The sequence below is a fragment of the Hyla sarda genome, chromosome 10 (assembly GCF_029499605.1).
Source record: "Hyla sarda isolate aHylSar1 chromosome 10, aHylSar1.hap1, whole genome shotgun sequence".
In the NCBI taxonomy this organism is placed as follows: Eukaryota; Metazoa; Chordata; class Amphibia; order Anura; family Hylidae; genus Hyla; species Hyla sarda.
In genome coordinates, this window is record NC_079198.1 from 51,429,035 (window position 1) to 51,445,710 (window position 16,676).

At 42.9% G+C, this 16,676-nt stretch overlaps 1 protein-coding gene across 1 annotated transcript in view; it reads left to right on the forward strand.

Annotated features, from left to right (window-relative positions):
• Positions 1-16,676, forward strand: part of LOC130294131 (serine/threonine-protein kinase SBK1-like) — a 91,194-nt gene that overhangs the window by 42,775 nt on the left and 31,743 nt on the right. Inside the window, exons 2-3 of the mRNA XM_056543616.1 lie at positions 2,372-2,571; positions 12,460-12,659. Coding sequence (XP_056399591.1) covers positions 2,406-2,571; positions 12,460-12,659 — 366 coding nt within the window. The 5' untranslated portion in view covers positions 2,372-2,405. The remainder of the gene's footprint in view (positions 1-2,371; positions 2,572-12,459; positions 12,660-16,676) is intronic.

The following is a 16,676-nucleotide window of genomic DNA, read 5'->3' on the forward strand; positions in this document are numbered from 1 at the left end:
CTGATGTCACCACTGCTGTTTGATAGCAGCGGGACCAAGCAAAGAAGCAGCAGCAATGACATCAGGAAGCTCCGCCCATGCTCCAAGGCGGCTCCAGAATTGAAGATACCAAAGAAGATAGCGGGAGAACCGTAGCACGGAACGGGATCAGGTAAGTATGGTTGTCATAAGTGTCACCTGCACTACCTGTCCATACAAACAGGTTAGTGCAGGTGAAACTGATGGCAGGTTTCAAGTTTGTTTTTTTTACCCTCTATTCTCTGCACCTGCCTGTCTGACAGTTAAATCATGCTTTACCATTACTTTATCACTTACCTAGAATGCTTAATAATATGCTTAAAAATGCATAGTGGAACCAACTATAAGAATTCTATCCTTCATAATGGTGCTCCTTCATGTCATTTCCATGGTCACCATAAGTCTAGGTTTACACTACAGAATTTTTGACTGGAATTTGGCTTAGGAACTTTGGTTGGAAAACCCAGTGCAGCAGAATCACATTGCTTGTTCATTCTTCACTCTTGCTTGTCCGCTCCACAGACATTGCCATCTATGGGGTGGGCAATGTCTGTGTGGTTCTAACGCCGACTGATTCAGTCAGCGTTTGCCGCACTCCGAAGCTCCAGACTGAATTTTTCCATCTCCTGATTCCTAAGTGTGAACCTAGCCTAAAGGTTATGTTCAACAACTTCAGGATATTCCCCATAGATAAAGTTTCTGATTAACCAAGAGGTGGGGACTTGTGCAGAAAACTGAAGGCCAGGAGTATCCTACTTAATGGTGTGCATGAACACACATATCCCACAAGGCATATTTGTTAGAACTAATATATCATACTTTTACTGAGGTAATTTATTGTATATTAGCCTTGTCCGTGGCCTTGTCCAGTCTTCCTACGTAAACTTTGAGGAAGAGGAAAAGAAACAATGATGTATAAATACCAAACAGGTGTGCAAAAGACATCATTACCAGGCACTGATCCTCCAAGCAATTAGTATATTAACAACCAAACAACGTACTGAGTATCTTCTAAGGGGGTGCTCAAACAGTCACAAGATGCAGATATATAGTACCTAACAAGCAAAATGTAGATAAGAAAAGGCGTAGCATGTAAGATTAAACAAACTTCTGCTTTATAGGAAGGATGAAGAACCCACGTGGGGAGAGATGAACAGGTAAGGTACAGGGGCGTACCATTTGAGGCAATGACTAGACGCTTCTTCTGACCATGCTGGTGTCAATCTGTAGTATGTGTATTTATGCAAAGTACCCAGAGTAAACATAGTGATTAAACGCAGTGAGAAACTCCCATGAAATTAAATCATGTGTGTAATAAAATGTGTGGCACTCACCCTTGTTCTAAGAAAGTAAAGGTGTTCGCATATGCATACACTCAAATTACTTTTCATTTGTTCAATATAAAAGTGTCCCTATTGACAAATTATAAAATATACAACAAAAGATTTACATGAGATGAACTGATTTATAAAAATATTTTTTTCTCCTCAAATGAAAATTGCGGCTTCCTCTCCCCACAAGGGATTTTCATCGTATCTGTTTGATTTTGTGGAACAATAAAGCCGAAGTTTGTTTGATATGAAATTGAGTTCTACATCTTTTCTTCTCTACATTTTTGCTTGATATAATAAATATTGTGTTAAATAATCTCTTTTCCTGCTTTCACACTCTGCACCTGCATGCCAGACAGTTAAATTATACTTTACCATGATGTTGGTTGGGCAGCAAGATGTTTAAAACAGGATGTCCCAGGCAATCTTCGCAGAGTAGCGCAATTAGAGTAGCACCTATGCAGTGATATAGACATGGCATCCTTCTCTGCTGCACCAAACTGTCCTCGGATCTAGCTGCGTGCACGCTCACTGCTGGCTGGCCATGCTTGTCCCGCCCATGCTTCCTGTATTTTGTCCCCAGCACAAAGACACACAGGTAATAGCTGCAGGGATAAGACAGTATTTTTGCACCAAACTATATAAATATACATATACTGTTATTATCTACATTATATAAAAACTTTTTGCAAATGACAGGTATGCTTTAAGTTTGGTTTGTGAAAACATATTACTTATGTAAAGTTTGTATCTGTTATTTAATTTAAGGAAAAGGCCATAAACATTATCGCTGCGGTCACAGGAAAGGGGGTGATCCTGAAGGAAATTGATTTAATCATGCACATGTTATGTTTGTGTTTAATAAATAAGGCATAGTATTCCTAACAATTGTTGATATATTAATAACAAACATAATAGTTATAACAATTATAACAGTTATAACAGTTATAACAGTTATAATGATTGTGAGGAGAGGATAACCTGGCATGATTATTTTATAATGATTATATGATTTTTCCCAGATTACTGAAACAAGTGTCCTTCACCTGAGAAAAAATGAATCTCAATGAAATAAAGTGTAATGAAAACTATTTGAATGAAATGCTTCTTCTCACTGCTCAAAATCTTCCTATGATCAAGATAGAAGATAACTATGTTATTGTCAAAGAGCTGGGCAGTGGTTCCTATGGACATGTTCTGCTTGCATTAAACCAAACAAAAGGTAAGAAAAATGTAAAGGTTATGGACACTTAGGCTAGGTTCAGACTACGGAATCTCCGGGCAGAAAATTTCCTGAATTAGTCGGCGCTAGGACCGTGCGGACACTGCAGTCTCCTATAGACTGCTATGTGTTCCGCTAGGATTTCCGCCTGAAGAAAGAGCAACCCCTTTCTACAGGCAGAAATTTTCTAGCGGATTTTTCATCCGGATTTTCCGCTTCACAAATTCCGAAGTGTGAATTTGTGAACGGAAAACTATTCACTACACTATGCATTATAGTAAGCGGAATTTCTGTGGGAAATTTCAAAGCGAAAATTCCGTCGGAAATTCCTTAGTCTGAACCTAGCCACGGCAGAATTTGTGCAGAATGCCAGCATGGAATATTCTGCATGGACATTTTGCTGCATGCCCCATTGCTTTCAATGGGATTCTGCTGCACTGTTCACACAGATGTTTATGCTGCAAAAATTCCAATGTCAGTGTCCACAGGAAGAATAGACATGTCTATTCTTTCAGTGAAGTCAGCAAGGAAATGCATTGCTGTCTATGAGACGGTGCATTTTCAAACGGTCCAAGCGTCTGCCGGATTAGTCAAATGTGCCGAATGTCCACATGTGTTTTCTGCGTGGATATTCCGTACATTTTCCACTGTGTGAACCCGGCCTTAGGGGGACAGTTATCAAAACCTGTGCAGAGGAAAAGTGGAGCGGTTGCCCATAGCAACCAATCAAACCATTTCTTTTAATCAGAAAAAAAAGAAGCAATCTGATTGATTGCTATGGGTAACTGCAGTACTTTTTCTCTGCACAGATTTTGGCCTTAAGGACCAAGGCCCATTCTTCAAATCTGACCTGTCCCACTTTATTTTGTTTTTACTTCGGGACACTTTAACTTATCAAAGTGATTCTAAAGATGTTTAGAATGTTTAGAATAGTGGTAAATTTTGCTCAATAAATTCAGCATTTTTGTGTAAAAAACTAAAAAATTCTGGGGAAAATTCTAAAATTTAGCATTTTTCTAAATTCCAGATTCTCTACCTTTAAGAAAGATAGTCATACAAAATACATAAGTTATTAATTCACATTTACAATATGTTGTCATTGTTGTGTGATGGAAAAAAAATTACATTTTTAGTGGTACAATTTTGAGGTACATGGGACATTTTGATCACTTTTTATTTTAGTTTTACAGAGGCAGCATTGATATAAAGCCATAAATTTGACAGTGTTTCTACAAAAAAAAAAAAATGTTTTACGGCGTTCATCGTGTTGGTTGATTAATTTAATAGTTTTATTGCTTGGGTTGTTGTGGATGTGGCGATACCAAATATGTGAATATAATTTTTGGGGGGAAGGAAGGGGGGATTGGGAAATTTTTTATTTGTTTATTTTTTATTTATTTACTGTATTATTATTATTTTTTTTTTTTTTATTTTTTTTTACTGCCCCACTAGGGGACTTGACCCACATAATATATTGCAGTACAGATCTGTCTCTGGCTATGGCTACCAATGAGACCCCATGATCGCATTGCAGGGTCTCATTGGAGAACAGAGGGAGCTCCCTTTGTCACCGGCGATCGGTGCTGGGGTCAAACTGAAGGGGTTAACTGTCAGCGCAGCTCTACTCCTCCGCCCGCGGCGCTGTGATCAAGAATGGATATATATATACGTCCATTTGCAGGAAGGGGTTAATGAAATATATGTACAACAAAAATAGAGAAACACAGCCATACATCCCCCATTAGTTTTTGAAATTATGCTGAGAAGCAAGTAGATCAAAATACAAACAGGTTGTTAGTAAACATTTTGATCAAAAAGTACAAGCCCATTCGTGCAATCTAGTCAGAGTGGGTCCCGAACCTAACACTAGCGTAGCGCCGGGCGGCGACCACTGCCTCCGTGACACCAAGCCCACGGGGGGAATGACCCAGTAGCCAGGTAGCACCACTGCCACCAATCACAGACCCTGGCTCCGGGCCACACCACCCCACAAAGAAAGCACCACAGAAACAATGGCCGCCACAGAGAACCACATCAGTGTGAACACCTACCAAATTCTCCATGCCAGAGGGCTGGGAGAATGCTAGGAGGAAACCCATATGCAGTCTCCTGCTAATTAAAAACATCTGGGATGAATAGGTGGAGTGCTGTCCTTGGAAGAGGAGAGAGACTACAATGCACAACAAAAATAGAGAAACCTAGCTGCACATCCCCCATTTGTATTTTGATCTACTTTCTTCTCAGCATAATGCCAGGAGGAAACCCATATGCAATCTCCTGCTAATCATGAAATATATACCTTTAGCCTTTAACCCCTTAAGGACCAAGCACGTATGAGTACGTCCCTGCACCCTGGGTCTTAAGGAACAGGCACGTAGTCATACGTCCGTGGGATTTTCGGTCCCTGCCGCGTGCCGGGCGGAGACCAGACCAGGGTGACTGCTGATATCGATCAGCAGTCACCCCGCGCAAATGCCCAGGGGGGTCTTCAGACCCCCCCATGTCGGCGATCGGCGCAAATCGCAAGTGAATTCACATTTGCGATTTGCGCAATTCCGGGTCATTATGGTCTATGGTGACCCGTTGACCCGCAATATAAGGGGGATCGCGGGTGTCTAAGACACCCACAATCCCCCTGAAGAGATAGGAGTGAGGTGGCAGGGGTGCCACCCCTCCTATCCCTGCTATTGGTGGTCTAGACGCGACCACCAATAGCAGATCGGGGGCGGGGGGGTTAACTTTCGTATTCCCCGTCCTGCCCACCCACAATAGGCGGGGCAGAACGAGGAAACGACAGAGGACCGGCGCCGGAGTCCACTTACCGATCTGCGGAGGCTGCGGGCGACGATCGGCGTTGGACATCGGCGGGCAACGATGTCGTGCAGCAGGCTCCCTGGATCCGACGGAAGCCGGTAAGTTGCCTAGCAACATCTGGAGGGCTGCAGTCCGAGACCACAATATAGTGGTCTCTATACTGTAGCACTCCAGATGTTGCAAAACTACAACTCCCAGCATGCCCAGACAGCTGTTTGGGCATGCTGGGAGTTGTAGTTTTGCCACAGCTGGAGGGCTACAGTTTGAGACCACTATATGCCCTCCAGATTGAGACAACTACAGCCCTCCAGATCTTGCAAAACTACAACTCCTAGCATGCCCACACAACTGTTTGCTGTCTGGGCATGCTGTGATTTGTAGTTTTGCAGCATCTGGAGGGCCACAGATTGCAGTGGTCTCTATACTGCAGCTCTCCAGATGTTGCAAAACTGCAAATCCCAGCATGCTGGGAGTTGTAGTTGCGATCCCTCCAGCTATTGCATAACTACATCTCCCAGCATGCCCTTTGGGGATCAATACATGCTGGGAGTTGTAGTTTTGCAACAGCTGGAGGCACACTGGTTGGAAAATATTGAGTTAGATAACAGAACCTAACTGAAGGTTTTCCAACCAGTGTGCCTCCAGCTGTTGCAAAAGTACGACTCCCAGCCTGCATGGTCTGTCAGTACATGCTTGGAGTTGTAGTTTTAAAACAGCTGGAGGTTTGCGCCCCCCCCCCCCCCATGTGAACGTACAGGGAACATTCACACGGGCAGGCTTACAGTAAGTTTTCTGCTTCAAGTATGAGCTGCGGCAAATTTTTCGCCGCAGCGCAAACTCCTAGCAGGGAACTCACTGTAAACCTCCGCCAGTGTAAATGTACCCTAAAAACACTACACTACACTAACACATCATAAAGGGAAAAACACTACATATACACCCCCTTACACTGTGCCCCCCAATAAAAATTAAAAATGTATTGTACGGCAGTGTTTCCAAAACAGAGCCTCCAGCTGTTGCAAAACAACAACTCCCAGCCTTTCTGGACAGCCACTGACTGTCCAGGCATGCTGGGAGTTTAGCAACAGCTGGAGGCACCCTGTTTGGGAATCACTGGCGTAGAATACCCCTATATCCACCCCTATGCAATCCCTAATTTAGTCCTCAAATGCGCATGGCGCTCTCTCACTTCGGAGCCCTGTCGTATTTCAAGGATACAGTTTAGGGCCACATCTGGGGTATCTCCGTACTCGGGAGAAATTACACTACAAATTTTGGGGGGCTTTTTCTCCTTTTACCCCTCATGAAAAGGAAAAGTTGAGGTCTACACCAGCCTGTTAGTGTAAAAAAAAAATATTTACACTAACATGCTGGTGTTGCCCTTTACTTTTTATTTTCACAAGAGGTAAAAGGAAAAAAAGACCCCCAAAATTTGTAACGCAATTTCTCCTGAGCATTGGGATTTTGAAGAGAAAATGTGTCCGGAATTGAAGGCCACGTGTGTTTACAAATCCCCCATAGTGCCAGAACAATGGACCCCCCAACATGTGACCCCATTTTGGAAACTACACCCCTCATGTAATGTAATAAGGGGTACAGTCAGCATTTACACCCCACAGGTGTCTGACAGATTTTTGGAACAGTGGTCCGTGAAAATGAAAAATTTAATTTTTCATTTGCTCAGCCCACTGTTCCAAAAATCTGTCAAATGCCAGTGGCGTGTAAATACTCACTGCACCCCTTATTAAATTCTGTGAGGGGTGTAGTTTCCAAAATGGGGTCACATGTGGGGGGCTCAACTGTTCTGGCACCACGGGGGGCTTTGTAAATGCACATGGCCCCTGACTACCATTCCAAACAAATTCACTCTTCAAAAGCTCAATGGCGCTCCTCCTCTTCTGAGCATTTTAGTTCGACCGCAGGGCACTTGACGTCCACACATGGGGTATTTCCATACTCAGAATAAATGGGTTACAAATTTTGGGGGGTATTTTCTGCTATTAACCCTTGCAAAAATGTGAAATTTGGGGGGAAACACACATTTTAGTGAATTATTTTTTTTTTTACATATGCAAAAGTCGTGAAACCCCTGTGGTATATTAAGGCTCATTTTATTCCTTGTTACGTTCCTCAAGGGGTCTAGTTTCCAAAATGGTATGCCATGTGTTTTTTTTTGCTGTTCTGGCACCATAGGGGCTTCCTAAATGCAACATGCCCCCCGACCAAAATTTGCTCTCAAAAAGCCAAATATGACTCCTTCTCTTCTGAGCATTGTAATTCGCCCGTAGTGCACTTCAGGTCAACTTATGGGGTACCTCCATACTCAGAAGAGATGGGGTAACAAATTTTGGGGGGTATTTTCTGCTATTAACCCTTGCAAAAATGTGAAGTTTGGGGGGAAACAAACATTTTAGTGACTTTTTTTTTTTTTTCATATGCAAAAGTTGTGAAACACTTGTGGGGTATTAAGGCTCACTTAATTCCTTGTTACGTTCCTCAAGGGGTGTAGTTTCCAAAATGGTATGCCATGTGGGTTTTTTATTTGCTGTTCTGGGACCATAGGGGCTTCCTAAATGCAACATGCCCCCCAAAAACCATTTCAGAAAAACGTGCTCTACAAAATCCCCTTGTCGCTCCTTCGCTTCTGAGCCCGCCGAACACTTTACATGGACATATGAGGTATGTCCTTACTCGAGAAAAATCGGGCTACAAATACAAGTATAAATTTTCTCCTTTTACCCCCTGTAAAAATTTTAAAAATTGGGTCTACAAGAACATCCAAGTGTAAAAAATGAATTTTCTCCTTCACTTTGCTGCTATTCCTGTGAAACACCTAAAGGGTTAAAACACTTACTGAATGTCATTTTGAATACTTTGGGGGGTGGCATTTTTATAATGGGGTCATTTGTGGGGTATTTCTAATATGAAGACCCTTCAAATCCACTTCAAACCTGAACTGGTCCCTGAAATAAATAGTGAGTTTGAAAATTTTGTGAAAAATTGGAAAATTGATGCTGAACTTTGAAGCCCTCTGGTGTCTTCCAAAAGTAAAAACACGTCAATTTTATGAAGCAAACATAAAGAAGACATATTGCATATGTGAATCAGAATTTTTTTTATTTGGAATATCCATTTTCCTTACAAGCAGAGAGCTTCAAAGTTAGAAAAATGCTAAATTTTCAATTTTTTCATCAAATTTGGTGATTTTTCACCAAGAAAGGATGTAAGTTACCACAAAAATTTACCACCATGTTAAAGTAGAATATGTCACGAAAAAACAATCTCGGAATCAGAATGATAACTAAAAGCATCCCAAAGATATTAAAGGGGTTATTCAGGAAAAAACTTTTTTTTTATATAACAACTGGCTCCAGAAAGTTAAACAGATTTGTAAATTACTTCTATTAAAAAATCTTCATCATTTCAGTACTTATGAGCTTCTGAAGTTAAGGTTATTCTTTTCTGTCTAAGACCTCTTTGATGACACGTGTCTCGGGAAACGCCCAGTTTAGAAGCAAATCCCCATAGCAAACCTCTTCTAAACTGGGCGTTTCCCGAGACACATGTCATCAGAGAGGTCTTAGACAGAAAAGAACAACCTTAACTTCAGAAGCTCATAAGTACTGAAAGGATTAATATGTTTTAATAGAAGTAATTTACAAATCTGTTTAACTTTCTGGAGCCAGTTGATATATAAAAAAAAGTTTTTTCCTGGAATACCCCTTTAACCCCTTAACCCCTTAAGGACACATGACGTACTGGAACGTCATGTGTCCACTCCCGATCTATAACGCGGGGCCACGGCGTGGCCCCGCGTCATAGCGGGTCGGGCCCGGCCTCTAACAACGGCCGGGACCCGTGGCTAATAGCGCGCGGCATTGATCGCTGTGCCGCGCGCTATTAACCCTTTAGACGCGGCGTTCAAAGTTGAACGCCGCGTCTAAAGTGAAACCGAAAGCATGCCGGCTAGCTCAGTGGGCTGTTCGGGATAGCCGCGGTGAAATCGCGGCATCCCGAACAGCTGACAGGACAGCGGGAGGGCCCCTACCTGCCTCCTCGCTGTCCGATCGCCGAATGACTGCTCAGTGCCTGAGATCCAGGCATGAGCAGTCATGCGGCAGAATCATCGATCACTGGTTTCTTATGAGAAACCAGTGATCAATGTAAAAGATCAGTGTGTGCAGTGTTATAGGTCCCTATGGGACCTATAACACTGCAAAAAAAAAGTGCAAAAAAAAAGTGAATAAACATCATTTAACCCCTTCCCTATTAAAAGTTTGAATTACCCCCCTTTTCCCAGAAAAGAAAAAACACAGTGTAAATAAAAATAAAAATAAACATAAATGGTATCGCCGCGTGCGGAAATGTCCGAATTATAAAAATATATCGTTAATTAAACCGCACGGTCAATGGCGTGCGCGCAAAAAAATTCCAAAGTCCAAAATAGTGCATTTTTGGTCACTTTTTATATCATGAAAAAATGAATAAAAAGCGATCAATAAGTCCTATCAATGCAAAAATGGTACCGTTAAAAACTTCAGATCACGGCGCAAAAAATGAGCCCTCATACCGCCCCATACACGGAAAAATAAAAAAGTTATAGGGGTCAGAAGATGACAATTTTAAACGTATTAATTTTCCTGCATGTAGTTATGATTTTTTCCAGAAGTCCGACAAAATCAAACCTATATAAGTAGGGTATCATTTTAATCGTATGGACCTACAGAATACATATCAGGTGTCATTTTTACCGAAAAATGTACTACGTAGAAACGGAAGCCCCCAAAAGTTACAAAACAGCGTTTTTTTTTAAATTTTGTCGCACAATGATTTTTTTTCCCGCTTCACCATAGATTTTTGGGCAAAATGACTGACGTCATTACAAAGTAGAATTGGTGGCGCAAAAAATAAGCCATCATATGGATTTTTAGGTGTAAATTTGAAAGAGTTATGATTTTTTAAAAGCAAGGAGCAAAAAACGAAAATGCAAAAACGGAAAAACCTCCGGTCCTTAAGGGGTTAAGGACCGGGGGGGTTAAAGTTTTTGCATTTTCGTTTTTTGCTCCTTGCCTTTAAAAAATCATAACTCTTTCAAATTTGCACCTAAAAATCCATATGATGGCTTATTTTTTGCGCCATCAATTCTACCTTGTAATGACATCAGTCATTTTGCCCAAAAATCTACGGTGAAGCGGGAAAAAAATAATTGTGCGAAAAAATTGAAAAAAACGCTGTTTTGTAACTTTTGGGGGCTTCCGTTTCTACGTAGTACATTTTTCGGTAAAAATGACACCTGATATGTATTCTGTAGGTCAATACAATTAAAATGATATCCTACTTATATAGGTTTGATTTTGTCGGACTTCTGGAAAAAATCATAACTACATGCAGAAAAATTTATACGTTTAAAATTGTCATTTTCTGACCCCTATAACTTTTTTATTTTTCCGTGTATGGGGCGGTATGAGGGCTCATTTTTTGCGCCGTGATCTGAAGTTTTTAACGGTACCATTTTTGCACTGATAGGACTTTTTGATCGTCATTTTTAAATGATATAAAAAGTGACCAAAAATGCACTATTTTGGACTTTTGAATTTTTTTGCGCGCACGCTATTGACCGAGCGGTTTAATTAATGATATATTTTTATAATTCGGACATTTCCGCACGCGGTGATACCATATATGTTTATTTTTATTTACACTGTGTTTTTTTTTTATTGGAAAAGGGGGGTGATTCAAACTTTTAATAGGGGAGGAGTTAAATGATCTTTATTCACTTTTTTTTCACTTTTTTTTGCAGTGTTATAGGTCCCATAGGGACCTATAACACTGCACACACTGATCTTCTATGTTGATCACTGGTTTCTCATAAGAAACCAGTGATCAACGATTCTGCCGCATGACTGCTCATGCCTGGATCTCAGGCACTGAGCAGTCATTCGGCGATCGGACAGCGAGGAGGCAGGAAGGGGCCCTCCCGCTGTCCTGTCAGCTGTTCGGGATGCCGCGATTAGCCGCGGCTATCCCGAACAGCCCGACTGAGCTAGCCGGGAACTTTCACTTTCACTTTTAGCCGCGCGGCTCAGCTCTGAGCGCGCGGCTAAAGGGTTAATAGCGCGCGGCGCTGCGCGCTATTAGAGACGGGTCCCGGCTTCACTATGACGCCGGGCCCGCCGTGATATGACGCGGGGTTACTGTGTAACCCCGCGTTATATCAGAAGAGCAGGACCAAGGACGTACCGGTACGTCCTTAAGGGGTTAATGTTTAAAGTGACAGTGGTCAGATGTTCAAAAAACGCTCTGGTCCTAAGGTGTAAAATGGCCTGGTCCTTAAGGGGTTAAATTAAATTATACCATTTGGCATCTGCAGATTCTATAAATCACAGTACATATCCAGACGATTAATTCACATTCACAGTCAAGTCTGTCAGGCAACCTCTGTGCCCTCCTGAATGATTATCTAAGCTCAATTATGATTAAATCAAATCAAATGTGTTTAAATCACTGACATTCTTTTTTACAAAATGTCAAAAAATCACGATAACTTAAGAGGAAACTGACAGCGAATTCACCTGCACTAAACCCAGTACAGAGGGATAACCGGATTACAATGAGGCATCACTTACCCAGATCTGAAGTCCGGTTCCGGAGATAACCCGTTGTATTAGCCTTCATTGCTAATCTGCCAATTTCCGGCTTTGCACAATAAAGGCGGGACCCGGCATACTCAGTATCACAGGTCCTACCTCCATTGCAGAAGGAAAGTTAGCTATTTCCAGATTGGTAAACTCTGTAAAAGAATTTGAAAGGGGTCTGGATGCATTTTTTGAGAGTAATAACATCGCTGGTTATGTATATTAGAATTATAGGGACAGAACGTGAACCCAGGGATTTATTCTGACTGCCATATTTGGAGTCGGGAAGGAGGGTTTTTTGCCTTCCTGTGGATCAGCTCAGTAGGAACTCAGTAGGAACTACGAAATGTTTTGTACTTTATATTAATGATTTTGACAATGACATTACATAAATACTAGAAAAACAGACATAATTAAATGTATTTTGTTCCACTTTTAGGAAATTTAATGGCTTTGAAATTTATACAGAAAAACAAAACTGATCTTCACGTGTTCCTAATCGAGTATTGTGTTTCACTATGTCTATCAACTCACCCATGCATTATTGGTACATTTGGAATCGCCTTTCAGACAGAGAGACATTATATATTTGCCCAAGAGATAGCTCATGACAATCTCTTCTCTCTTATGAAGCCTCAGGTATGTAATAAAAACAATAACTGCTTACACTTTGACACACCTAAAACACTGTGAAGGCAGTGGTTGGCTGCAATAATGTTTGTTTTGTTTTAAGTAGGTATAAAACCTATACAATTATGTAATACTTTACTACGAAAGGCAGATATACACATAAGAAAGCTATATCTGATAAGCCTATACATGTGAACACTCAGCTTGTAAAGGAGTACAAATTTGCTTCCTTAAAGGGGTACTCCGGCGCTAAGGATAGGGGATCCCCAAAGGATAGGGGATAAGATGCCTGATCGCGGGGGTCCCACCGCTAGGGACCCCCGTGATCTTCCATGCCGCACCCCGTAAGAATCAGACCCCGGAGCGTGCTCGCTCCGGTTCTGATTACTGGCGATCACGGGGACGGAGCATAGTAACGTCATGGCTCCGCCCCCGTGTGACATCATGCTCCACCGCCTCAATGCAAGCCTATGGGAGGGGCGTGACAGCTGTCACGCCCCCTCCATAGGCTTGCATTGAGAGGGCGGAGCATGACATCACACGGAGCCCATGATCGTCAGTAATCAGACCCGGAGCGAACACGCTCCGGGGCTCATTCTAACGGGATGCGGCGTGGAAGATCACGGGGGTCCCGCCACTGGATAGGGGATAAGATGTCTTAGCGCCGGAGTACCCCTTTAAGTAAAGTCCTGTCACTGTCCAAAAATTAGATCATTTCATGGTTACGGAACTTCAGACGATGAAGTGATTCCATTATAAGAATCAACATGTGGATTCCTTATTAAGTAACATTGCGCAATACAAACTTTTAGTATTGTAAATCATGACACTGGGAGACTGGTGTACATTTATATATTTTTTGTCGGAGAAGATCTTCAAGGGCCCTGCGCTCAACTCTAGACAATAATTCCATAAATATATTATTGATTCATTCATTTGACTGGGCAAATACCTTTTATGTATCGCATCACATCATACTATGTGATCTACATATTACTATGAAATATAAAAAAATATATATATAAAGATATACATATATATTCTCTACACAACATATTTTCTATCTATATTCCTATATATATTAATTTAATTAAATCTCAGGTATATAGAACAAATCTTCAGCTTGTACTGTATATAAGACCAGACTAGAGGACAGTGTACGCTTTTTGCTCTATATTCAGTATCCAGCAATATTATATTGAACACCAGGGCTGGTTTTATCATTTGCCTGTGTTGGAGAGGCAGCACTTCACTTGGAAAAAATAAATTTGTAAATTAAAGCAAACTCCTTTGCTTTAATCCACATGGATATGAACAGCTGTGAATTTTACTTGCAGATTTGAGCTACAGCATGCTTATTATTATTATATCGTGGATTTGTTATTGATTTCACTACATTCTGTGCAAAAGGAGTAAGAATCATGGCAAATGTGCAACAGAATCTGCGTTTGCTAGACATTTATGACAGATCTGCATGAAAAAATATAGAACATTTGTGGAATCACAATTCAGTCCTAGTGCCTAGAGCAGCTAAGCTGTGACTAAGGGCACACCAGCCCGAAACGCGTAGGCACTACGCTCCCTGTATGCTGTTTGCTACGTTCTTGTACCTCTAATAAATCGATTTTACCTGCCTTCTTGGTGCTGGACGCCTCCTATTTTTACTGTTTCCACGTGGAAGGGAACGCCACCCTACCGGTCTGCAGCACAGGGGCTAGGATCCGAGGATCGAGCGGTAATCTTGTTCTATTGTCTAAGCTGTGAATACAGCCATACTGGAATACAGCCATACTGGACACAACCGGAACTTTATGGTAATCTCTTCTTAATATCTGGAATTAAGCCTTCTTTTCCTAGCTAAATAGCAACTTTGCTGAAAGGAAAAGTTACAAAGATAATTCTTGAAATTAATATCTTTTGGTTATGATTTAAACTACAATGAAAAGGACTTGATATGATATCTAATGAAACATGCAACAATCTGAGGCCAACTTATTAAAGACACAATCTAAAGATTTGCCTCTCGTGAAACACCATTTTCTAAATCATGGCTGAGACAAATGGCTGAGCCACAGATAGAAAGACGTGGTCACATAGGTAAGAGCAGCCTTGCAAGCAGCAGAGGAGGAGGAGACATAGGACTTTTTAGAACAGGGTAAGCTTTGTGCTACCCATAGCAAAGAGAATTCTTCAGATAGGAATCCAGAATGGAGCACATTTATGAGAGACTTCCTGGTACTAGACTTGGGCTACACTGCTACTCTCCACAGCACCATCTGACTGAGCCCAACCACCGAGCAACGGCTATATAACAGTAAGAATATTTTATTTAGTTGTATGCAAACCTGTAGACAACTGTCAAAATCAATTAATTGTGTGTGGGGGGCTGCTGGAGACATTGTGTGTGTGAGGCTGCTGGAGGCATTGTGTGTGTGGGGCTGCTGGAGGCATTGTGTGTGTGGGGCTGCTGGAGGCATTGTGTGTGTGGGGCTGTTGGAGGCATTGTGTGTGTGGGGCTGCTGGAGGCATTGTGTGTGTGGGGCTGCTGGAGGCATTGTGTGTGTGGGGCTGCTGGAGGCATTGTGTGTGTAAGGCTGCTGGAGGCATTGTGTGTGGGGGGCTGCTGGAGGCATTGTGTGTGTGGGGCTGCTGGGGGCATTGTGTGTGTGAGGCTGCTGGAGGCATAGTGTGTGGGGGGGGGCTGCTGGAGACATTGTGTGGGGGGGGGCTGCTGGAGACATTGTGTGTGTGGGGGCTGCTGGAGACATTGTGTGTGTGGGGGGCTGCTGGAGACATTGTGTGTGGGGGGGGCTGCTGGAGACATTGTGTGTGGGGGGGGCTGCTGGAGGCATTGTGTGTGGGGGGGGGCTGTTGGAGGCATTGTGTGTGTGGGGCTGCTGGAGGCATTGTGTGTGGGGGGCTACTGGAGGCATTGTGTGTGAGGCTGCTGGAGGTATTGTGTGTGTGAGGCTGCTGAAGGCATTGTGTGTGTGAGGCTGCTGGAGGCATTGTGAGTGTGAGGCTGCTGGAGGCATTGTGAGTGTGAGGCTGCTGGAGACATTGTGTGTGTGAGGCTGCTGGAGACATTGTGTGTGTGGGGCTGCTGGAGGCATTGTGAGTGTGAGGCTGCTGGAGGCATTGTGAGTGTGAGGATGCTGGAGGCATTGTGTGTGTGAGGCTGCTGGAGGCATTGTGTGTGTGAGGCTGCTGGAGACATTGTGTGTGGGGGGGGGGCTGCTGGAGACATTGTGTGTGTGGGGCTGCTGGAGACATTGTGTGTGTGGGGCTGCTGGAGGCATTGTGTGTGGGGCTGCTGGAGGCATTGTGTGTGTGGGGCTGCTGGAGGCATTGTGTGTGGGGCTGCTGGAGGCATTGTGTGTGTGGGGCTGCTGGAGGCATTGTGTGTGTGGGGCTGCTGGAGGCATTGTGTGTGTGGGGCTGCTGGAGGCATTGTGTGTGTTTGAGAATGCTGGGGCCATTGTGTGTGTGTGTGTGTGTGTGTGTGTAAGAGAGGTTGGAGGCATTTGGGGGGAGCTGGAGGCATTGTGTGTGTGGGGCTGCTGGGGGGCATTGAGAGAGGATGCTGGGGGCACTGGTTGTGTAAGGCTGCCGGAGGCACTGTGTGTGTGAGACCGGAGGTACTTGCGGGGAAAAAGATAGAATGATGCTGGAAAAGTACAGAGCCTAATGTTTTTTTTTTTTTTTTTTTGCAGGTCCTGGGGTAAAGACTTGTGGCTGGAAGAAACCCTCATTACGGTCCGGGCCAGAAGTAAAAGTGAATGGCTCTGATCAGAGAAAATGTCATCTGTGAGTCCTGAATATAGCAGCACTGTAATCAATGTAGCTAACAGGTATATAGTTATATGTGTATACATCCTTAAGAAGAAACTAAAGAAAACGTGGATCACTCACGTTCGTTTCAATGCTGTGTGATTTATTCGATAAAAGGTGGCTATACATGGACAGATGATATGGCAGGGCAGTGGATCACAGGGAGCCCCGTCCGAAGCGACGGCGCTGTTTCAC